Raw genomic sequence first — 23,054 nt, forward strand, 5'->3', positions numbered from 1 at the left:
TAGGTTGTTTTGTTTTGCCATCAACATATAACCCAGGCTTCAACCAGGTGTAATCTCAACTGCAGTAAAGATGACCCTTGAGCAACATGGGTTTGAACCTGTGCAGGTCCACTTACACGTGGATTTTTTCAGTAAACAGTACAGTACCACATGATCCATGATTGGGTGAATCTGAAGGTACGGAGGGACCCCATTATCTGAGGGTTCTTTAATTATAAGTTATATAAATCTTGGCAGATTTACAGCTGCAGGGAGGGTCAGCGATCCTAATCCTTGACATATTCAAGGATCACCTGTAATCTCACGGAATGGAATAACTGACAAAGACATTCTAATGTTAACTCTCAAAACACCTTCATGATGGAGAAAGACAAATTTGATGTAACACAGATCCTGAAACACAGGTTTCTCAATTGGCCAATGGAGAACAGCAAAAATACTTTAAAATGAAAACCTTTTTAAATTTCTTCATACTTTTACTCGGTAGGTCTCCAGGACCTACTACTCTCTCTCCCTTCAAAACTGGGGATGGGCACGCGGCAGAGCACGTGCAGGAACGTAAGACACCACGAAAGAAGTGAATGCCGCTCAGTTGTGTCTGGCTTTTTGCAACCCCATGAAATGTACAGACACCGTAACGACGTGCTTTTAAAGGCCTTCTAGTTTACTCTTGTCGACAAAACACAGTAAGCTGCACCATTACCAAGCGTTTAAAGGCAAAAACTGTGACCTGTCACAAGTAAGCTATACTGAATCTGTGGTGGGGTGGGTGAGTGGGGATACAGATTTGAGGGTTATTTATCTAGTAGCCTCTATATAATAGCTAAAAAGTTATCACCTTAAAGGAAATCCACAGGAGAACATCTGCCTTAGAATACAGAAGAGACTAGACAGAGGATTCTTCAGGTGATCAAAGAATAATTCCTTTCCAGTACAGGCACATGCACGACATACCTTAATATTTAATCTAAAATTATGGTTCACCACTTGGACCTATCTTTTCCCCAAGATTTGTTCAAATTCTTCAATCTAACTACAGAAAAAAAAATCACTGTTCCTAAATCAATGTGAAAGCTGTCACTTTTTACTTTATAGCAAATGACATGGTTAAAGGGCGAATGGTGAAGGAAGGTGACTTTAAAAAAAAGAAGAGAGGGGGACCAGAAACATATAGGCATTGTTGCCCAGATGAGCCAGCTAGGCTGAAAGTAATGCATAACAGGCTGAATTAAGGAAAGTCAGTCAGGTGTATTCAAGTAAGATACACACACATACACACACAAATTAAATCCATCATTCCCCACCAGTAAAGAAAGGCAAGCAATAACATTTTAAACAAATTCCATTGCAAACAGAATCACAACTGCATAGTATTCTTTTTAAAGTGTATGTTTTTAAAAAAAAATCCCCATGTCCCTATTAAAAGCAGCATACATTTGTTATAATAAATTAAGTCCCATGGAACACTAGGGATCCCCCCTCCCCATTAGATTCATATTTTGTTCTTGAGCCTTCACCTCCCCTGAACATTATACACAAAAATACACCATAAGCAAGCATAGACTTGTTAGTTTACAAACACAAGCATACCGCAAACATCCTTAAACAATGGAATTCATTGGTAGAGAAAATAAAAGGTGCTACAGGCATGCCAAAATGAGAACTAAATCAAGGGAGAGACGACGGTGGCAAGAGGACAAAGGCAAGCACTGTGCAAGGAGAGGGAAGAGCTGCATCACAGGGCTAAGAGTGTGCACCAGGCCTCCCTAAACATCAAGGCCAAATCGCTGAAGCAGAACACAGGAGCCCCAGTAACAGGATCCTGTGACTTGCTGCTGAAAGGAACGGTTAAATAACCAAGTGTATCCCTGAGAGAAAGGGAAAGTAGCTACTGCAGCCCAGCAGAGAAACCACAAAGAACTTTCAAAAAGTTAAAATTCTCCTGCTTTTTAGACCAGTCCAAGCTGTTCATTACAGAACCCCAATGCTTACTCCTAGCAGTGTCTTTTAGGAAATGTTTTCAGGGGTAGAAAGTAAAATATAAAGTTATGCTACAGGGAAAATGTTGTAATGGTACTGTGGTATTCATATGTCTTTTTTCATACCAATCCTGAATATGAAACAAAGACAATCAGAATTAGCATTCTATCTAAATAAGCTTGAATAATATCCTAAGTGGCATAAAGACTATGGCTGACATCTGGATTTTTTCCCTCTAAAAGGAAAACAAAATCAGGACAAATTCTCAGGCATATCAAAATACCTGATATTAATGACTTTAGTTTTACATCCAACACTAAGCAGCCTCGGTTTAACAGACACAGGATACACACAAATGCTTCTTTAAAAGAGAATATGCAGCACAGATCTCAAACACGGGGAAAGTTGCATAGTAAGCCACAGGTGATGGGGTTCTCCACTGAAAACTCCTCATTCAGCAGATGAAGGGTGCAGCTCAGGCATTTTGTGAATGTCCTTGCTTGAAAATCACTGCCATTTCAACAATCTTTTTTCCTTTCTCTACTTTTTCTTTTTGGTCAGAGAATAAGTATTAATATCTGGGGCCACTAAAGATCATTGTAGGAAAAAAAATAGTTACATAAAAGTTTTAACTTTGATTATTTACAAATGGTTTATTTAACCATTTGATTCAATTTGATTCAACGGACATTTACTGAGGCCACTGAGCGTTAATAAGAAAAAAACTTATTAATATTTTATTAATAATAAAAAATATGGGAAATAAATGACTATTATATAAAAACATTACCTGTATCTAAATTAGGTTAGCTGCATGAATGTTCAGTGGGCCAAAAAAAAAAAAAAAAACCCATATCTAAAACATCTACTATTAAATAAAATGACACCTAAAAGTTTATTTGGTTTTTTAAGAATTTTGAAGCCTCTGAAGCCTTTCCTGGACCCAGATAAAACTGAATTTGAATTCCAGTTCTAACACCATTTCCTCATCTGTGAAGACAGGGGTATCTTTAATCTCTCTATCCTAATCTCTTAGGTGATTGTAACAATTAGAGAGAATTTATACAAAGTACCTCCCAGTGTCTACCATAAAAAGTAGGTATTGAAACAGTAGCTATTGCTTGTCTCCATTTTGTCACTTGATTGTTATGTTACTTTGCATCTCTATGGCCCCATAAAACGAGGCAGTGTGGCATAGTGGAAAAGACATTCCTCTTGAAATTGGAAACCCTGGCTTCAACTCCCAGCTCTGCCACTCTCATAAACTGCATAACCATGGCATGCTGACTGAATGCTCTTTATGTATTAACCGAAGTTAGAAATACCTTAAGATTGGAAGGATTTGTATTTGTTTTGTGTGTGTGTGTGTGTGTGGCGGGGAGTGTAATTATTCCTGACTGAGTCTTACAGTAATCTGACTAACTGATCGGTCTCCAAGGGTCACAAATACGAACGGTGAGAGTAAACTACAAACGGAAGTGTTAGAAGATGAAAGCACAGCATTCTGTGCTAAGAGTTTCTAAGAACTCTCTTTACTAAAGCCAGTAATTTTAAAAATGCTTCCTTAAATCATGACCATAGATAATGAAGACCAAAATCCTTGTCTACTCAGTGATGCTCAGAACCGGTAAACATGTGGGCCTGCTGGAGCCACCTGCTCTAGACCACTCTTCTGCCTTCACTCTCCCCCACAGCACTTCAGAGGTACAGCTTCACATGAGAGGTACAGACTCCTAAAAACAATGAGGACACATACTTACTTAGAAACTTTTAGAAAACAGATATAACAAATGATAGAATTTTCTGCCACTTAATTCTGATTGAAAAGTGAGGAGGGCTTTCCAATTCAAATGGTTTAAAGGAGCTTTATGATACCCACTTTTGACTTAATCAGGGTATAGTTCCTCTTCAGAATCTGCATTTCCTGTTTAGATTAATTGTCGGAGATCTCTTTGGAAAAACTAAAAACTCAACAGAAATGTTTTCCTGGGCCAAGGCTTTGACAGTACAGACATTTTACATGAGGACTGATGATATGACCCAGACTTAACCCTCTGAAGTAATGCAGTGAGGTAACCAGGACAGAGGAGGTCTTGCTCAGGACTTGAGTCTCTAATACAGCTCTGGTCACACTACTGGGGACAACTGGGTACTACACGGCATTGAGATACAGAAGCGAAAGCAGATTCCAGACTCATCACTTCATTACAAAACTATCCCTACTCATCATCGAGCATGAGAAGAGGAAATGGTGCTCTACAGGACCTCTTATAAACTGATCCTGTGATACTATGCTAGGCATCAAGCCTAATGAATTACCACAGCAAAGCTCAGAACACAGCTGCTCAGGTAAAAGAAGGCTAAAAATAAGTGAGTGACCCACGCCAGGGAATCCTCTTGAATTCGGAAAGCATCTGTGTGGCTTGGGATGAGTGAAAAGTTTAGAACTCATGTGTATAAACTGTACCTAAAAATAGCAATGGGCAAAATGAGGGAGTGAGGCTTTATGTTGTCAAGTTCTCTGCACTCAGTAAGCTGGCTCAGTGCTGTGATTCAATGGTACTGGTTTAAAAAATAAGACTAACCTATATTTTCTGTCAAGAATTTCAACATCCTAATACCAAAAAAAAAAATTGGTTCTATTCTGTTTCTCTTTCCTTTTTACCACAAAAACAGTAAAAAGTCCTAAACCATGGTTTGCATAAAAATGAGCACTCTCTCTGAAAATTTTTCTGAATGATGAGAGATTGGGGAAACCCAAAATTAAGATATAGTAACTAACAAAGAATCAGAAATAATTCCTCAAAATTTTGACTTCTGAACACTGATCCATGAAGAAACAATCTCCATTTCATAACTTTATTTACATCCATCTCATTTAGCTTCTAATGGGACTCTCTATAAAAACCAGAAACAAAATTAAAGCCAGACAGAAATGAGAAAATTAATTCTTACCAGTGAGGACAAGACCTTCGCATAGTGACATGAAAGAGATCGGAATGGAAAAGAGATTTTGAAATTTCTGAAGTCCTAAAACATCTGTAACAAATGCTTGCCATGAATTTTCTAGGATGTCTTTACAAAAAAATGAAATACCAGGCACAGAGGGAAAGGTTGAGCAACACACAACAGAATACCATCCTACACATCCTACACAGTGCAGAGTACACAAGTGATGTGAAGAATTGAGTAAGGCTGATTTCCAACCTGTGGTGGCTGTGTGGTGGTGAAGCGATATTCTCCTTGTTTGTCTCGACTGAACACAACTTTCCAAAGGACCATGTCAAGGAAGAAATTCTGAGAGACAGTCCAGTGAGTTAAGCATTAAAAACAACTACATCATTCTTTATTAATGCACACGTTTAAAAAAGCTCTCACAATGCAGAAACATTAGTGAAAAACATGATTTGGTTTTCACACAGAGAATTTCAGTTAATACTGAAAAAGGATAAAGAATACAACAGGACTTTTGTAACAAATATAAATCATCACAAAATTCTTGGTAAAATGGGGTCTCTAAATTTTCCACAAAATATGGCTTTTATATGAATCCTCAGGCCCTTCTCATATTAAAATAATGCTTTGTAATATGAATTATTTTTTGTAACAATGAATTATTTGTATTTAAATATACCTATGTGAGCATGATGAAAAATAATTCTTTTGATAGTAAGCAAGAATAAATCAATGGAGATTAGAAAGGATTCCCCAGAAATCTGTTTTTTAAAAATATTTTATCTTAAATAACATTAACATGAAAAGATAAACTATAGAAAAAGGAAAGCTTTTAATATACATTATCTTAGATGTGCTTTCCATAAAATAGCAAAAATACATTAAACTGGGCAACCTAAAAAGATTAGTACCATAATATTACCAGGCCACCACTATGGCCCCAATTTTAATACAAAGTCATTTTTTAGAAAGATAACAAATTAAACATAATTTCTAAGTCTAGAACTATTATCTCTAAAGTATACATATTTTCCACAAATACCTAATTTTAATTCAAAAGCCTACTCTATGAAACCCTTAACTTAAAAAACCACAACTGGAACTTCCCTGGTGGTCCAGTGGTTAAGACTCTGTCTGCCAATGCAGAGGACACAGTTCAGTCCCTGGTCTGGGAAGATGTAAGCCCATGTGCCTCAACTACTGCAGCCTGCAAGTTCTAGAACCTGTGCTCTGGAGCAAGAGAAGCTATCACAATCAGAAGCAAATGCAGCACGACCAGAGAAAGCCCATGTGCAACAATAAAGACCCAGCAGAGCCACAAATAAATTTTTAAAAAAAATCACAACGGTATCTCCTTCTTCATTTGATATACTTCTACTCTAAGAGTGAATTATAACAGTAGTTCTGAGAAGAGACCAAATTTTATTAATAAGCATCAAATGAGAACTTACTATCTCCTTTTAGAAAAGCTGACCTAACGGCAATCCTAGAGAATAACCAGATGGTATACAATGGATCAAAGAGTACTTAAGACCTCTTTCTTCTAGGGAAACTTAAAAGTAAATACCAAGGGAGAAGTTCCAGCAATTGAGTAAGTTTATAACAGTCATTATTTTATATTTTCAGTAAACTCTCTTACTATTCATGTTTACTATACTTCATGGAGACAGCCCTGTCCCTCTCCTCCCTTGAATGTGAGGCTTTACTGTACATCACAGGACTCGGGTGGTACTCTGAGCTCACGGCCTCGGTTTACCAGTTTATGGGCCCAGAGCACCAATCTTCTCTCAATCACTAATTTTTTATTTTTAACTGCTTATTTATGATGGTACCTAAGTCATATCTCTCTTTTTTGGGGGCCACACTGCGTGGCTTGCAGGATCCTAGTTCCTCGACTAGGGATCAAACCTGTGTCCTCCACAGTAAAGGCATGGAGTCCTAATCACTGGACCACTAGGGAATTCCCTCGTATCTCTTAATATGACTATTATTAGTTCACAGAAAAAGTGAGAAGAGAAGGCTAAATGAATTTAACTAGAGTGAAACAAACTCTCTGTGGATCTCCATAATGTTACCTATCCTTTTCCTGCACTACCATTAAATCACCAAAAATCACAAAGCAGCAAGGCAGCCATTTGATTATGTGAAGTGCTTACTTACCTCTACTGCAATTGAAACAAAGGCATTGACAAGAACGATGATGAGCATAGTTATACGCCACTGATACGGTACACACACTATCTGTAAGACAAAAGTTAATATAGTAATGTAGCTGATAAAATAACATTATATCATAATTTCCAAATTTATTTAATACCTCTTATACCAAACACTTTCACGTATACTATCTACTCAATTCTCAACAACGCCACAAGGCAGATACTACATCCACTTTTCAGATGATAAAATGTAAAGTGCAGTAACTAAATGTTTAAAATATACATTAAACGGCTGAACTTAAAGAGACAATTCCTATTCAAATTCAAAAGCCCATACTCTACTAGATTATGAATTCTAACATGTCCCTAGTTTTTAAAAAATCCTATCTTTAAACAATGAAGTAGACACTGATCTAACAATGAGGTAATACTCAAACTCTATACTGTTTAAAGCAAATTCATAAAAAAGAACTATCAGTTCAGTTCAGTCGCTCAGTCATGTTTGACTCTTTGTGACCCCACGGACTGCAGCACACCAGGCTTCCTTGTCCATCACCAACTCCAGGAGCTTGCTCAAACTCATGCCATCCAACCATCTCACCCTCTGTCATCCCCTTCTCCTCCTGCCTTCAATCCTTCCTACCATCAGGGTCTTTTCTAAGGAGTCAGTTCTTCACATCAGGTGGCCAAAATATTGGAGCTTCAGTTTCAGTCCTTCCAATGAATATTCAGGACTGATTTGCTTTAGGATCGACTGATTCGCTCTCCTTCCTGTCCTAGGGACTCTCAAGAGTCTTCTCCAACACCACAGTTCAAAAGCATCAACTCTTCAGCACTCAGCTGTTTATGATCCAACTCTGACATCCATACATGACTACTGGAAAAACCATAGCTTTGACTAGACAGACCTTTCTCGGTAACCAAGTAGTATCTCTGCTTTTTAACACACTGTCTACGTTTGTCATAGATTTTCTTCCAAGGAGCAAGTGTCTTTTAATTTCATGGCTGCAGTCACCATCTGCACTGACTTTGGAGCCCAAGAAAATAAAATCTCTCACTGTTTCCATCGTTTCCCTATCTATTTGCCATGAAGTGATGGGACCAAATGCCATGATCTTCGGTTTTTGAATGTTGAGTTTTAAGCCAGCTTTTTCACTCTCCTCTTTCACTTTCATCAAGAGGCTCTTTAGTTCCTCTTCGCTTTCTCACATAAGGGTGGTGTCATCTGCATACCTGAGCTTATTGATATTTCTCCCTGCAATCTTGATTCCAGCTTGTGCTTCATCCAGCCTGGCATTTCAAATGATGTACTCTGCATGTAAGTTAAAGAAGCAGGGTGACAATATACAGCCTTGACATATTCCTTTCCTGATTTGGAACCAGTCTGTTGTTCCATGTCTGGTTCTAACTGTTGCTTCTTGACCTGCATACAGATTTCTCAGGAGACAGGTAAGGTGTTATGGTATTCCCATCTCTTTAAGAATTTTCCACAGTTTGTTGTGATCCATAGTCTAAGGCTTTGGTGTTGTCAATAAAGCAGAAGTAGATGTTTTTCTGGAATTCTCTTGCTTTTTCTATACTCCAACAGAATTTGGCAATTTAACCTCTGGTTCCTCTGCCTTTTCTAAATCCAGCTTGAGCATCTGGAAGTTCTTGTTTCATGTACTGTTGAAGCCTGGCTTGGAGAATTTTGAGCATTCCTTTACTGGCATGTGAGATGAGTGCAATTATGCGGTAGTCTGAACATTCTTTGGCATTGCCTTTCTTTGGGACTGGAATGAAAATTGATCTTTTCCAGTCCTGTGGCCACTGCCGAGTTTTCCAAATTTGCTGGCATATTGACTGCAGCACTTTCACAGTATCATCTTTTAAGGTCTGAAATAGCTCAACTGGAATTCCATCACCTCCACTAGCTTTGTTTGTAGTGATACTTCCTGAGGCCCACCTGACATCACATTTCAGGATGTTGGCTGTAGGTGAATGATCACACCATTGTGGTTATCTTGGTCATCAAGATCTTTTTTGAATAGTTCTTGTGTGTGTTCTTGCCACCTCTTCTTAATCTCTTCTGCTTCTGTTAGGTCCATACCATTTCTGTCCTTTATTAGCCCATCTTTGCATGAAATGTTCCCTGGGTATCTCTAATTTTCTTGAAGATATCTCTAGTCTTTTCCATTCTATTGCTTTCCTCTATCTCTTTGCATGGATCGATGAGGAAGGCTTCCTTATCTCTCCTTGCTATTGTTTGGAATTCTGCATTCAGATAGATGTATCTTTCCTTTTGTCTTTTGTCTTTCACTTCTCTTCTTTTCTCAGCTATTTGTAAGGCCTCCTCAGACAACTGTTTTGCCTTTTTGCATTTCTTTTTCTTGGGGATGGTTTTGACCACTGCCTCCTGTACAGTGGCACGAAGTTTTTCAGGCAGTCTATCAGATCTAATCCCTTGAATCTATTTGTCACTTCCAATGTATAATCGTAAGGGATTTGATTTAGGTCATACCTGAATGATCTAGTGGTTTTCTCTACTTTCTTCAATTTAGGTCTGAATTTGGCAATAAGGAGTTCATGACCTGAACCTTAGTCAGCTCCCTGTCTTGTTTTTGCTGACTGTATAGAGCTTCTCCATCTTTGGCTGCAAAGAATATAATCAATCTGATTTCAGTATTGATGTCCATGTGTAGAGTTGTCTCTTGTGTTGTTGGAAGAGGGTATCTGCAATGACCAGTCTGTTCTCTTGGCAAAACTCTGTTAGCCTCTGCCCTACTTCATTTTGTACTCCAAGGCCAAACTTATCTGTTACTCCAGGTATCTCTTGACTTCCTTCTTTTGCATTCCAGTCCCCTATGATGAAAAGGACATCTTTTTTTGGTGTTAGTTCTAGAAGGTCTTGTATGTCTTCAAAGAACCATTTAACTTCAGTTTCTTCAGCATTGGCAGTTGGGGCATGGACTTGGATTACTCTGATACTAAATGGTTTGCCTTGGAAATGAACAGAGATCATTCTGTCATTTTTGACATTGCACTAAGTACTCAATTTTGGACTCTTTTGTTGACTATGAGGGCTACTCCAATTCTTCTAAGGGATTCTTGCCTACAGTAGTAGATATAATGGTCAAATGAATTAAATTCACCCATTCTGGTCCGTTTTAGTTCACTGATTCCTAAAATGTCGATGTTCACTCTTGCCATCTCCTGTTTAACCACTTTCAATTTACCTTGATTCATGGACCTAACATTCCAGGTTCCTGTGCAATATTGTTCCTTTATAGCATTGGACTTTACTTCCATCACCAGTCACATCCACAACTGGACGTTGTTTTTGCCTTGGCTCCATCTCTTCATTCTTTCTGGAGCTATTTCTCTACTCTTCTCCAGTAGCATACTGGGTACCTACTGACCTGGGGAGTTCATCTTTCAGTATCATATCTTTTTGCCTTTTCATACTGTTCATGGGGTTCTCAAGGCAAGAATACCAAAGTGTTTTGCCATTCTCTCTCCAGTGGAGCACATTTTGTCAGTAAGACTATAAACTGCCAAATTCTCCAGGGTCCAGTAATACAATGTTTATAAAAATTCAGATTCTAGATATCCTTGCCATCCTTTGACCAAGAAATTCTACTACTGACGTTAACTTCTAAATATGTCTTTCTTAATGAAGTCTGCAAGAATCTGCAAATACAGCACTGTTTATAATAGCAAAACAGTGGAAACAACCTAAATATCCATTAAAGGAATTAGTTAAAATACAGAAAAGTTAATGAAATAAAGCTCTTCCATAAAGTTCATATAAGTTTTATATCCAAACCTGTCAATAACATCAAGAAAAGAAAACTAAGTCTGATTTCACTCATGCAACCAAAAGCAAAAATTCCGAAGAAAATCTTAATAAACTAAATTGAGCAGATATAACAAAGAATGCATCATGACCAAATTGGTGTTATTCTACAAATGCAGTACTGGTTCAACATCTGAATATGAGTCAACTGTAATTCACCACATTCTCCTGGGAGAAACACTATGTGATCATTTCAACAGCTGTAGAATAAGCATTAGATAAAACTAAATATTTATGTTACCAACACCATAGAAGTAAACTTCCTCAACCTGGTAAAATGTATATACCAGAAACCTACAGCCTTTAATATATCCAATGGTGAAATACTAGAAACGCTCCCCATAGAGATAAGGACATTACTATCACACCAACATTCATGTTGTTAACAGACATGAAAAATATACAGAAGACATAAGGATTAAAATGTGATAAAAAAAAAAAGTCACTATTTATAGATGATAAGTGTCTAAAACAAAATCCAAGAGAATCTAAAAATCCAAGAACAAAGTCTGACAAAGCTGATAGATGTGAGATGAATGTCCAAATAAATGCGCTGATTCACCAGCATAAAAGGATCACACAATGTAATTTTAAACAGATACATATCAGAGGAACAAACCCTGTTAATACTACAGGAATAAATCTAATAAAAACTTGTATAAAAACCTTTAGAAAAAAAGATATTCTGAAGAAGTAAGAGAGAGCCTCCCCCTCAATTTTTGATAAACCCAGTGTAATTCTAATAAAAAATCCAAAAGGGCTTTTCCTGGTACTTGACAAACTACACTTAGAATTAATATGGAGGAGGAAAAGCTCAGGAATAGCCAAAAAGATCACGATAAACAACAATGTGAGGTAAGGCTACGGCTCCTACCCATCCGTGTATCAAAATTACTTATAAAGTCACGAGACATTTTTGTACCCATTAGACAAATGTTGGCAATGATGTGGAACAAAAGCTCTCATACAGTGGTACAAACACTTTGAAAAACAACTGGGACTTTAGAAACGTGAAGAGGGCATGCTCAAAATTATACTAGAACACACTAGAAGAAAGAAACACAATCAGTTTAGTCTCTTCCCCCAGTAACATAAGAGCAACGGAGGGGGATAAATCTTAAGCCCTAGCAATCACCCAGCACTCTCATCTGTGTAACTTATTAACCACTGCTATCCCAGATACTATCATTTTTCAGACAACCAGTAATAACTGATGTGCTTAAGCCTTACCTGAAGAACCTGGTCAATAGAGTCAACTGGATGCAACATGATGAATAATATGAAAGCATACAACATAATCACAGATACAACAAAAAAATCTGGGAAAGAAAGGAAAACAATTAAATTAGGGAGTTCAAGTAAAAAGGCATATATTAACAACTGGTATAGTGTCAATCCTAAATTTGACTTGAATACTTCTATTTAGGTGGATTCGGAGAAGGCAATGGCACCCCACTCCAGTACTCTTGCCTGGAAAATCCCATGGATGGAGAAGCCTGGTAGGCTGCAGTCCATGGGGTCGCTAAGAGTCGGACACGACTGAGCGACTTCACTTTCACTTTTCACTTTCATGCACTGGAGAAGGAAATGGCAGCCCACTCCAGTGTTCTTGCCTGGAGAATCCCAGGGATGGGGGAGCCTGGTGGGCTGCTGTCTATGGGGTCGCACAGAGTCGGACACGACTGAAGTGACTTAGCATAGCATAGCATAGCATTTAGGTGGATGAAGTATATAAAATGTGTGCTATATGATATTTCCTAGAATATGATAGATCATACAGGCCCAAAGGATTTATTTACATAATGTGAAAATAATCAGCATTTATAAAAAAAATAAGGGATGGACCTTTATGGACATGTATTTGTACTTATCACAGATAGCCGCTTTATAAGATAATCAAGCCAATCTATAATTCACAAACAGGAGACCAGACTGTTTATGGCAAAATGAGATTATCATTTAAAACTATATGCAAAGACAATTATTGTTGATTGTAAAAATGCTGATAGCATTTATCATCAGTATTAGTTATAATCCTAAATAGAAGCATTCTAAGTTGAATGTAAGTATATTTCTATATCTATACTTACATTTCTATACTCTATACTTAAGTGAATCCCACTTTTTCATTAATCTCCTCCATGAAACTATTTCCACAGAAAACACTAGCCAAAACCTAGGAATTGCTTGATCTGCTACTTTAAGGGTGGGCTAACCCTGTGGCTTGCTGTTGTAGGCAGAGACGGTAAATTCCATCCATCAGCACTCTGTATCACTTTCCTAACTCAAAAACAAAAAACTCTCTGCTCGTGACGCTTTTGTTAACTGTACATACATACTTTCACATGCACATAAAAGCACACCCTTATATAACAAGCTATGAGGGGGGCTCAGAGATAATCTCAATTATATTGATAGATTCCAACTTTTTCCTCTGTTTTTCCTTGGTCTGGAATATTTATTTCTAAGCTCCTATTTGAAGTCAGCTTCAAACTCAAACTTTACTATGACCACATATAATCAAAACCTTATTGTGAAGCCTTCAGATTGAGTAAAGAAGTTTAATATCCTATTTACAGACTGTAAATGGGGGGGAGGGGTTCAATATTTCCAAATGTGGGAGACATTTGTAAATATGAAATTTGTTACTATGTCAGTTGAAAACTATAGGCCAACTGTTATTCTATAGAAACAATACTGTTTTATATATATATTTGTTGCTGTATATATATTAATATACATTTATTGTTCTAGCAGCTTAGGCTGAAAGTTGTGTTACCAATCATGCCATAAGTGAGGAATCTTTTCACTACAAGCCTCTGACCAACAGGGTGAAAAATTTGGAACCCATTTAAGATAAAAGAAGGAATTTTTTCTAGATTTTTTTTTTACACCAAACTTCTACTAAATTGCAAACAGGAAATACAACATTCTATTCAATAAATGTAGCAACAAAAGTAATACATGTTACACAGCCATTCAAATATTTATATAGTTAGTTAAAGAAAAAGTGTTTGGAAAGTTGCGAGCTGGGAGTACATGAACATACACAAAAACACACAAAGACTAAATCAGAAAGAGGACTGGGGGAAAAAAAGGTCCAAATATAAATGCCATAGAGAGACACAGACAGAAAATGTTTTGTTTCAATGAAGTAACAACCTATATTGAATGTTTTCCAAATCCTACTGCATTTTTACAATGATAAGCAAAAACAGATTTTCAATCTAGTTCTCACACATTACCAGGAGAAAAAAAAAATTTTTTTTACTCAAGCTGAAAAACTTCTTACATCTACCTCAACAATATTCTCAAATTCTCATCTGTCTTTCTCCTATAACCACTACCTTTGATCACACCTCTAAAAATCTGCCAAGATTTCCATCTGAAGGAGAAAATAAATAATTGAATCCTTCCTTTGTTTAGCCAGGGGAGAAAAAGAGGCACTGTTCAAAGGAATTTGACAAGGGTGGTAGATGGCTGGCAGATCTATATAATAACAAAAATGGAAAAATGAATAAGAATTTCAACCAAGAATGGAAAAATCAGGTGTTCATTTTGTAGAGGTAGGAGTTTCTAGGAGACTGTGCTCTCAGCTCCTGGAATCTTCTAGCACAGTCAGTGATTCCTTAGTAAATCCTACAAAGTGCAATGAATACTCTTCACCAGAAGACAGCTATCAAACTCTGTATTGGTGGTGAATATTCTCGGAGGCTGAGAGAATATTCCACAAGTTAAAGGTTTAGATTCTGTTTCAGATACTGCCACAAGGCTATGTGAACATCAGCAAGTCATTCATAGTTAAATTTTCAGCTATAAAATGGGGATATGGTGAGGCTCCTATAGGAAAGGGTAGATTTATTATTCGTATGTCCCGGCCTTGGCGTCACAGAATTGTTCTTAATACCAGTTCCTTTTTTTGGAATATGGCATCAAAATAAGGCACCATAAAGGATTTCCTTCATATTTACCTTAGTAAGTAACTCAAAAACAAAAACCTATTTAGAGTAAATAGATCCAAAATACTTGTCTATGGCTCTGACATATACCTCTTGCTCCTTCTTCAAAAATACCAATCAGGATTGTCTGACCTATAGCCACAAACTTCAAGTCTTTTTATTCCTAATCCTTCCTTCCTTACCCAGTTACTTGTCTTTACAAGGTCACCTTATCCTTCAGAGCCTCTAGGTATCTGCTCCAAGCAATTCAGGCAAGGAAAAAACACACAGGCCTGAACAGGAGAGACACTGGCAAGTCAGTAATAATGCCTTCAAAAACTGAAAAAGAACCTGGATTTCACAAACAGTAAATTATAGGGATCCAATTTTTTAAAGTGTAGCAAAAACTGAAGCCAGATCCCAAGAAATCACATCTAGTTAAGAGAGAGTGTTAGAACTACATCCGTGTCATCACGGTCCTTGAAATGACAGCATAGTCAAGCACGAAAATATAACTAGGCTGAACTAACATCAAAAATAGGTAACCAGACTGAAATTAGGTTTTACTTAAAATCAAACTGAACCACTACAAGTGAGCAAAAAACCCTATAAAGCCTTACATGCCTAAGATTGAGGTTAATTCTTGAAAAAAAACCACCTCAAGATAGACTGAATATATTATACTGTTTAGATATCTAGAACAGCAAGTAGCAGGCCCCACTGAAGACCTGTTTTCTGTACTCTAGAAAAGGAAAGGCTAATGTCCACTCTAGGAAAGCTTAACCTTTCCCCTACTCTTCTCCATCTATATTTACACTTTACATTGTATATCACTTTATAGAGTAATACTTTTCTGTGATTTCTTACTTTCTTCTCTACTTTTCTTCCTTTACTTACCAGTATCAACTACATTCCAAGATCAGGGGACTTCAATCACAGACAGACAGACAAGATGTGAAAATCAGCAGAGTATGTATTAATATATATTGACTTTCCTGTTTCTATTATATTTTCCAGGAGGCATGTTTTATGACAGTATGCACTTCCATAACTACTGACAGAAACGCACAATGGGTAACAGTAAGGACAAAGGTTTTGTGTCTATATTTCTACTAAAATATCATTTTTAACATACATTTAAAAAAAAAGTATGGCCATCAACAATTGAGTTTATTTAAATCAATTTGAAGTTAAATGGGAATACAAAAATATTTAAGCCTTTAATTTTTTTTGAAATTTCCCATAATAATATAAAAGATGCATTTGAAAATAGGCATCTAATTTCTAATAGGGTGGACTTACTTAGATCTCTAAAATGAACTTTCCTGGTGTGACTGTCTTGCTTATTACCAACTAGTTTTGCTCTTTGATAGATGTTTTAGCTGCCCTTGGGCATGCTCAGTATTTCCTTGAAATTTTAAGATCAGATCAGATCAGATCAGTCGCTCAGTCGTGTCCGACTCTGTGCGACCCCATGAATCGTAGCACGCCAGGCCTCCCTGTCCATCACCAACTCCGAGTTCACTCAAACTCACATCCATCGAGTCAGTGATGCCATCCAGCCATCTCATCCTCTGTCCCCTTCTCCTCCTGCCCCCAATCCCTCCCAGCATCAGAGTCTTTTATAATGAGTCAACTCTATAATGAGTCAACTCTTTGCATGAGGTGGCCAAAGTACTGGAGTTTCAGCTTTAGCATCATTACTTCCAAAGAAATCCCAGGGCTGATCTCCTTCAGAATGGACTGGTTGGATCTCCTTGCAGTCCAAGGGACTCTCAAGAGTCTTCTCCAACACCACAGTTCAAAGGCATCAATTCTTCGGCGCTCAGCCTTCTTCACAGTCCAACTCTCACATCCATACATGACCACAGGAAAAACCATAGCCTTGACTAGACGAACCTTTGTTGGCAAAGTAATGTCTCTGCTTTCGAATATGCTATCTAGGTTGGTCATAACTTTCCATCCAAGGAGTAAGCGTCTTTTAATTTCATGGCTACAGTCACCATCTGCAGTGATTTTGGAGCCCAGAAAAATAAAGTCTGACACTGTTTCCACTGTTTCCCCATCTATTTCCCATGAAGTGATGGGACCGGATGCCATGATCTTCGTTTTCTGAATGTTGAGCTTTAAGCCAACTTTTTCACTCTCCTCTTTCACTTTCATCAAGAGGCTTTTTAGTTCCTGTTCACTTTCTGCCATAATTTTAAGATACCCAACTAAATATAAAATATATCAACCTTAAGTTTGACAAATTCATCTTATAACAATGTAACTTTAGTTATGAAGTTCTCTTAAAAAGTACAATGATAAACCTTCTATGCAAGGCCTTTTGTCCCCAGTGGTTTTAATATGATTTTCAGTAATACAGTCTTCATTTGATAGATAAGAAATATCAGGTCATTTTTTAAGGAAAAAAGTAAAAACAAATTTCAATTATTATTGGCATTTAAATTTTTGAACAGTCTTACCTGCTTAAAATATAAAGTAATAAACCTGCCCTAAGAACCAGAGGGTAGAAGTAAAAACTAAATAAGACAACATATGTGAATATGCTTTGTAAACGCTATATGAGACGGAGATGTGCACAGTAATCCCTCCTATGAGACACCAAAAGCTGCGACCCAACACTGTGCCAACCAGAACACTGGGACTTCCTTACAGCAAGAGAATAATCACTATTCACCCCAAGATACTGCAAAAGTCTAAAATCCTATATGAAAAAAAAAACAAAAATTAACGTTGTTTGATATATTAATTACTGCAGTTTCAATTTCTTAAAACCAGCAACTTACATAAGGTGAATAATTCCACCCCCCCCAAAACCCTAACTGTGATCAATCAAAATGCTGTCTTTTACAGCCACAGGCAAACAAGTTTTCATAGGCACAAGCCTCCATTCTACTGGCCCCTTCTGCGGCAGATGTAAAGGTGACAGAAATGGAGAACTCCAGGTGAATACTGGCTCAAACGGTGTCAAAAATGAGAAAAGAGCTGGTACTGTGCAGACCACCCAGATGGAAAGTATAATATCCACTGTTCCAAGTGAGGAGCCTCTGTTCTTGCTTCTAATTCTAACTTTCCAATGGGCTGTAAAAATAAAAGTTGGAGCCAGAGGAATAGGATGTGAAAACCAGGAATGTTTAGAACTGCTGACTTTAATTTTAAACCTAGGGTGGCAGCTATCACGAGAATAAAACAAGACCGTAAACATCTAAATCACTAGGTTCATACTATTTGTGAAGATCTATTTATTTTGAAAGGACAGCTTTAACTCTACTCCTGCATTACTTTTGAAGAAGGGAAGCAAGATGGAAATCACAGTAAATGCCAGACTTACAATTCTTGTAGCAAGGTTGCCTGAAGGGTTTTCCTTTTGAAAAGGCAATTGCCACTATGAGGTACTGAAAACTGGAGATAAAAAATACTGTGGTATTTTCATAATTTTCTATGTTATGTTTATCAGGATTGGTTTCATCATCCACATGCGAAGAATTCCCATCTAGGCTTCCTGTTGTATTAAAAGCACTACAACACACAAAAAAACCCTTGTATTAGTAAACACAGTATCTATGTCCCAAAGGAAACCAATTTTTCTTTCTAGTCACATTCCAGTCAATTTAAAAAAATTAGAAGAAAGAAACTTCATTAATTAATAAGCCCCTCTTATTTTAATAAACCCTTTCCCCACTCTTAATTTGTGGAGTACTTCTAGCATGGGGCTTCCCCAGTGGCGCTAGTGGTGAAGAATCCACCAGCCACTGCAGAAGCAGGTTTGATCCCTGGGTTTGGAAGATCCTCTTGAGGATAAAGTGGCAACCCACTCCAATATTCTGGCCTGGAGAATTTATGGACAGAGAGCTTGGCAGGCTACAGTCCACAGGGTCCCAAAGAGTCGGACACAACTGAGTGACTGACCATGCACTTTCAGCATAGTAAAGGTAAAGAGACTTTATGTTTATCTATGTGTAATTAATTTTAAAAATGTTATAATTTGTGAACTGGAAAACATTCAGCTCATAAACAAATAAAAGATCCCCTTAATACTTTTACTCAAAATTTTTAAGTTTCAAAATGTCATTTCCCAAAGTGAGGACAGAGAAGTTAGACACATAAATACTCTGAGTTTAGAAGAGACCCTAGTAATTAATTTCACTTTTCTCATTTTACACATAAGGAAAGCAAGGCTCAGTAGCAACTTAAGAAACTGGTCCATTTGGGTCATGATTATTAGGACCTGGCCTGACCATCTTCCTACAGATAAAGTCAAATGCAATTCAAATAATTTAAATGTATAATCAAGCTGCATGCAATTTTTACATAAATTTAAACATATTTTTACATGCATATACATTGCTGTTGTTGTTCAGTCGTTCTAAGTCATGTCTGACTCTTTGCAACCCCATACACTCTACACATTTTTTTTTAATGGATTGACCAACTTACTATGAATATGGATGTGATTCTTTATACCAAGTCTGTTGCTTGACCCAAAAGAAACCCAAAGACTGAAATCCAATAGAAATGATAATCTGAGACAAAACGGAGAAGAGAAGGGCTCCAGATATAAGACCTGAAGGTGGTCTTTGTGCCACAAGTTCCTTCCAGGCTGGATTTAAACTCACTACATTGAGAAGAAAGAGAGGAAAGGTTTGTATCTAAATTAATTTGTCATTATAAAATACATAATCAGATTCATTTAGGAACTTAGAAAAACTATTTTTCTCTAACAAATCTTTAACATGAAAAATCTCCAAAAACCAAGCCAGATGCCATACATGTTTAAGTAATCTGTAAAAGTGAACAATTTAAGCTTTTTCAAGAAATGGCTCAGGAGTACTTTTTACTCTACTAAAATTCAAAGGAAACACTAGTACAAGTAAAAAGCATACTAAATAGAAGCACATATCATCACCACCCTTATATGTTTAACTAAGAATTTATTTCTGAATCTTTAATTGTAAAGCTACAGTTAAAATAATACATATTTCTTCCTCTTAAGGAGACATTTACAAAGGTTTGGAACTATATAAACATAACAATAACATTAAAAAAAGACTTTGATCACGTATTAAGGTGGTGGCTGCCAAGTTTCTCCACCGTAATATTTCTATTTTTCTCTTTGCAATTAATAAGTAATTTGTAGAAAGATGCAAAGACTGTGTAAAATATCCTGTTTCTTATTGACTTCCATTCACTAGTTTTAGCATTCACTAAAGACTGTCAAATTCAGTGGTTCACAACCAAAGTAAGTATGACCCCTAGAGAACATTCCACAATGTCTGGAGATATTTTTGGATGTCACAAATGGGAGAATGCTACTGGCATCGAGTGAGTAGAGGTCAGAGATACTGGTAAGCAGCCTGAAACACAAAATAGTACCCCCACAACGAAAAATTATTCTAAAATGTCAATAAGACCAGGGTCTTTCCACTGTATAAGCCGATCATTCCTTCTATATTGTTAGTTAGCATTTTACTATAAGGAAGAGCTTTCCCTTCTCTCACAATTACTTATTTATTTCCAGTATATGGACTTGTGAATTTTCATACCATTAAACAGACCATATCTCATTACCATCATTATTTATTTTGATGTTAACATCACCAATACTGAAACAAAACCAACACCTTGTCTCCTTATATGATGTACTCAGGAGGACACAGCATCACTTCTTTGATATTCCTGCCAAGAATGCATAGCCTGAGTCTAATGAGAATACATCAGACAAACCCATATAACTGATTATCTTCTTTCAAAAATGTCAACATCAAGAAGTCCCCCCCCCACAAAAGGCTGAACGTAGTATTCTGAATTAAAGATGATAAAATAGATATGATAACTAAATGAAGTTTGTGAGCTTGGACTAGATCCCAGGCCAAGAGACTAGGGGGGGGAAATGGGTATAAGGGTTATTTTTGGAACACATGACAAGACTTGAACACAGGTATGAGTTAGGTAATATTGTATCAATGTTAAATTTCTTGGTCTTTATAACTGTGTTTAGCTGGATAAGAGAATGAGTTTGGGGCAATATATACTAAAGCATTCAGTGGCAAAAGGGCATGATAATGTGAACATATTCTCAAATATTTCAGAAAAAAATGGAGAAAGAATAAAAAAAAATGTGGCAAAATATAAACAATCAGAAATAAAAGAACCTTACATAGAAAACGGAAAGATGTGCACTGTGTTATAATTGTTCATGTAAATTTACCAAAGTTTAATAAGCCACATCAGAATTTCCTATGCTTTAAAAACAGTAATAAAACAAAATACTTACTTGTAAATACTACTACCAAAATGATTGCCAGATCAATGAAGAGAAACTGGAAGTCTCCCAGGTTACTTAAGATCTACAGAAGGGATTTTTTTTTTAAATAGTTAGAGTTCAGGAACTATTCTTATAGTACCATTTTTATACTATTTTCCCCCTGATTTTATTAGCTTTTTCCTCCTTGGTTTTAATTTTTCCCCCCAATAATGACAACTTCAAAATAACACTTGGCCTGCTTAAAAATTAAACACATTTGCTTTTAAATTAGTGAAACAGAACATATTTACAATTTAATATATTAGTATAAAAGGTAGCTTCTGAAAATCCATTCAATAAAAACCTTTAAAAAGTTTTTTGGCAAAAAGCAAGCACAGACTTCTACCCATTCAACATTCTTGAAAATTAGTATCTTGAAGCTTTCTTAACATCCAACACCATCCCTCCTGATATTTTCCACATATGGTAAAAAGGGATAGTTTCACAAAGACTCCTGGGCATCTCACCAATGTTCACTCAGAGAAAAATCTAAAGTGAGATCACTTCAACCACAAAATCCATGGCGTACCTAGGGACATCACCTGTTTACACAAGTCCTAAAAGTACAGCTGAAACATCTTCTCTCATTCTGGCCTTTTCTTATAAATGTATAGCAAAGTTAACTGCAATTCTAAAATATGTCACAGCTTGACATTTTGAAGAGTTCTGAAAAAAAAAAATGTCCAATCTGTGCTAAAGGCAAAAAAAGAATACAGTTATCTTTTATTCACAAGGCTGAAGCCACAGCTGCTGGCCTTAAAGAAAATGTTGTTCCAGATTAACGAGATTTTCAATTTGCTACTCAAAATTCAGTAAACTGTAGGAAAATTTATAGGTGCTAAGTTATTTAAGTTTCACAATTAATGAATATATTCAAATTGAAACATATATGCCCAATATTTTTAATTTAAATGTCTTAACACTAAGTACCATCTCTGTTGGCAATGTCAGTACTCACAGAATACAGCAGAGTAACACTGAAGTACTGTATAATGCTGTACAAAGCCATAAATTTAAACACACAGAAGGAAGTCATTAAAGCTGCACGGCCTTCCCTGTGAAAACAAATGTTGGCATGTGAATAGAAGTATTCTAAATGCCTCCTCCAAACCACAATTATATCTTGAGAGATAAATCAACATTCAAGTTACAACAATGCACTTTTTGCCAAAAAGAACTAAGCCAAAGCAGAACTGGAAGAAATGAGGAGTAGCAATCAATCTGTTGCTAAAGCATTACAGATCAAGTACACTAACACACCGTTAAAACAAATTCATATTATTTTCTATGACCTTTTTTTCTGTATTAATAGAGCAAGATTTCTAATGTATACTACCTGATAAGGTTTGGCACACAGGAAATACTAGGAGTTTTGGAGGTAAAGGGAGATGCCACTGAAGCCTCGAGCTCTGATAAGGAAATGCCTCCATGTGCCCTCTTCAGAGCCTAATGGATTAAAGAAGAAAATTCTTTTGAGTCCTGGGTACTTGACTTAGCCAGAGAAAGAACTGTAAATCACAAAGTCTATACTTACACCACAATCATTTGCACCGTCACCGCACATCCCAACATAGTAACTAAGAAACAAAAATTACGTTAAGATTTTTATTAATTTCTTAAAATACACAACTTTTAATTTCCGATTTCCTCCAGTATGGTACTAGGAAGAGTTAACAAACTAAGATTCCCCTAGTGCTAACTAATGAATCTTTTCATTATAATGACCACAGGCATGTTACTCTGCAAATAGCACCAGCCTACAACTCAAATGACTTGGGTCACTGTTCTATTTCTATCACATGGACATCTCAATTGCCTAATCTTTAGCACAAAGGACTCAGGCCAGCCTAGTCTTTAGTACTTACTTTTAAGGCTAT

General features: G+C 36.7%; 1 protein-coding gene across 5 annotated transcripts in view; it reads right to left on the reverse strand.

Moving 5' to 3' along the window:
- The window catches only part of ATP13A3 (ATPase 13A3), a 79,493-nt gene that overhangs the window by 4,366 nt on the left and 52,073 nt on the right, over nt 1–23,054 (reverse strand). For 4 of the 5 annotated variants that reach the window (XM_086399154.1, XM_086399169.1, XM_086399162.1 and 1 more), the window contains 9 exons: nt 22,712–22,754; nt 22,514–22,623; nt 22,136–22,232; nt 21,148–21,220; nt 19,311–19,488; nt 18,205–18,392; nt 12,160–12,248; nt 7,096–7,176; nt 5,188–5,277 (listed from right to left, as the gene is read on the reverse strand). In XM_086399154.1, coding sequence (XP_086255280.1) covers nt 5,188–5,277; nt 7,096–7,176; nt 12,160–12,248; nt 18,205–18,392; nt 19,311–19,488; nt 21,148–21,220; nt 22,136–22,232; nt 22,514–22,623; nt 22,712–22,754 — 949 coding nt within the window. The remainder of the gene's footprint in view (nt 1–5,187; nt 5,278–7,095; nt 7,177–12,159; nt 12,249–18,204; nt 18,393–19,310; nt 19,489–21,147; nt 21,221–22,135; nt 22,233–22,513; nt 22,624–22,711; nt 22,755–23,054) is intronic. The other variant, XM_086399175.1, reaches the window with a different exon arrangement.

Source organism: Bos grunniens, chromosome 1 (assembly GCF_055505025.1).
Source record: "Bos grunniens cultivar Pamir isolate PY7600 chromosome 1, Bosgru_T2T1.0, whole genome shotgun sequence".
Classification (NCBI taxonomy): domain Eukaryota; kingdom Metazoa; phylum Chordata; class Mammalia; order Artiodactyla; family Bovidae; genus Bos; species Bos grunniens.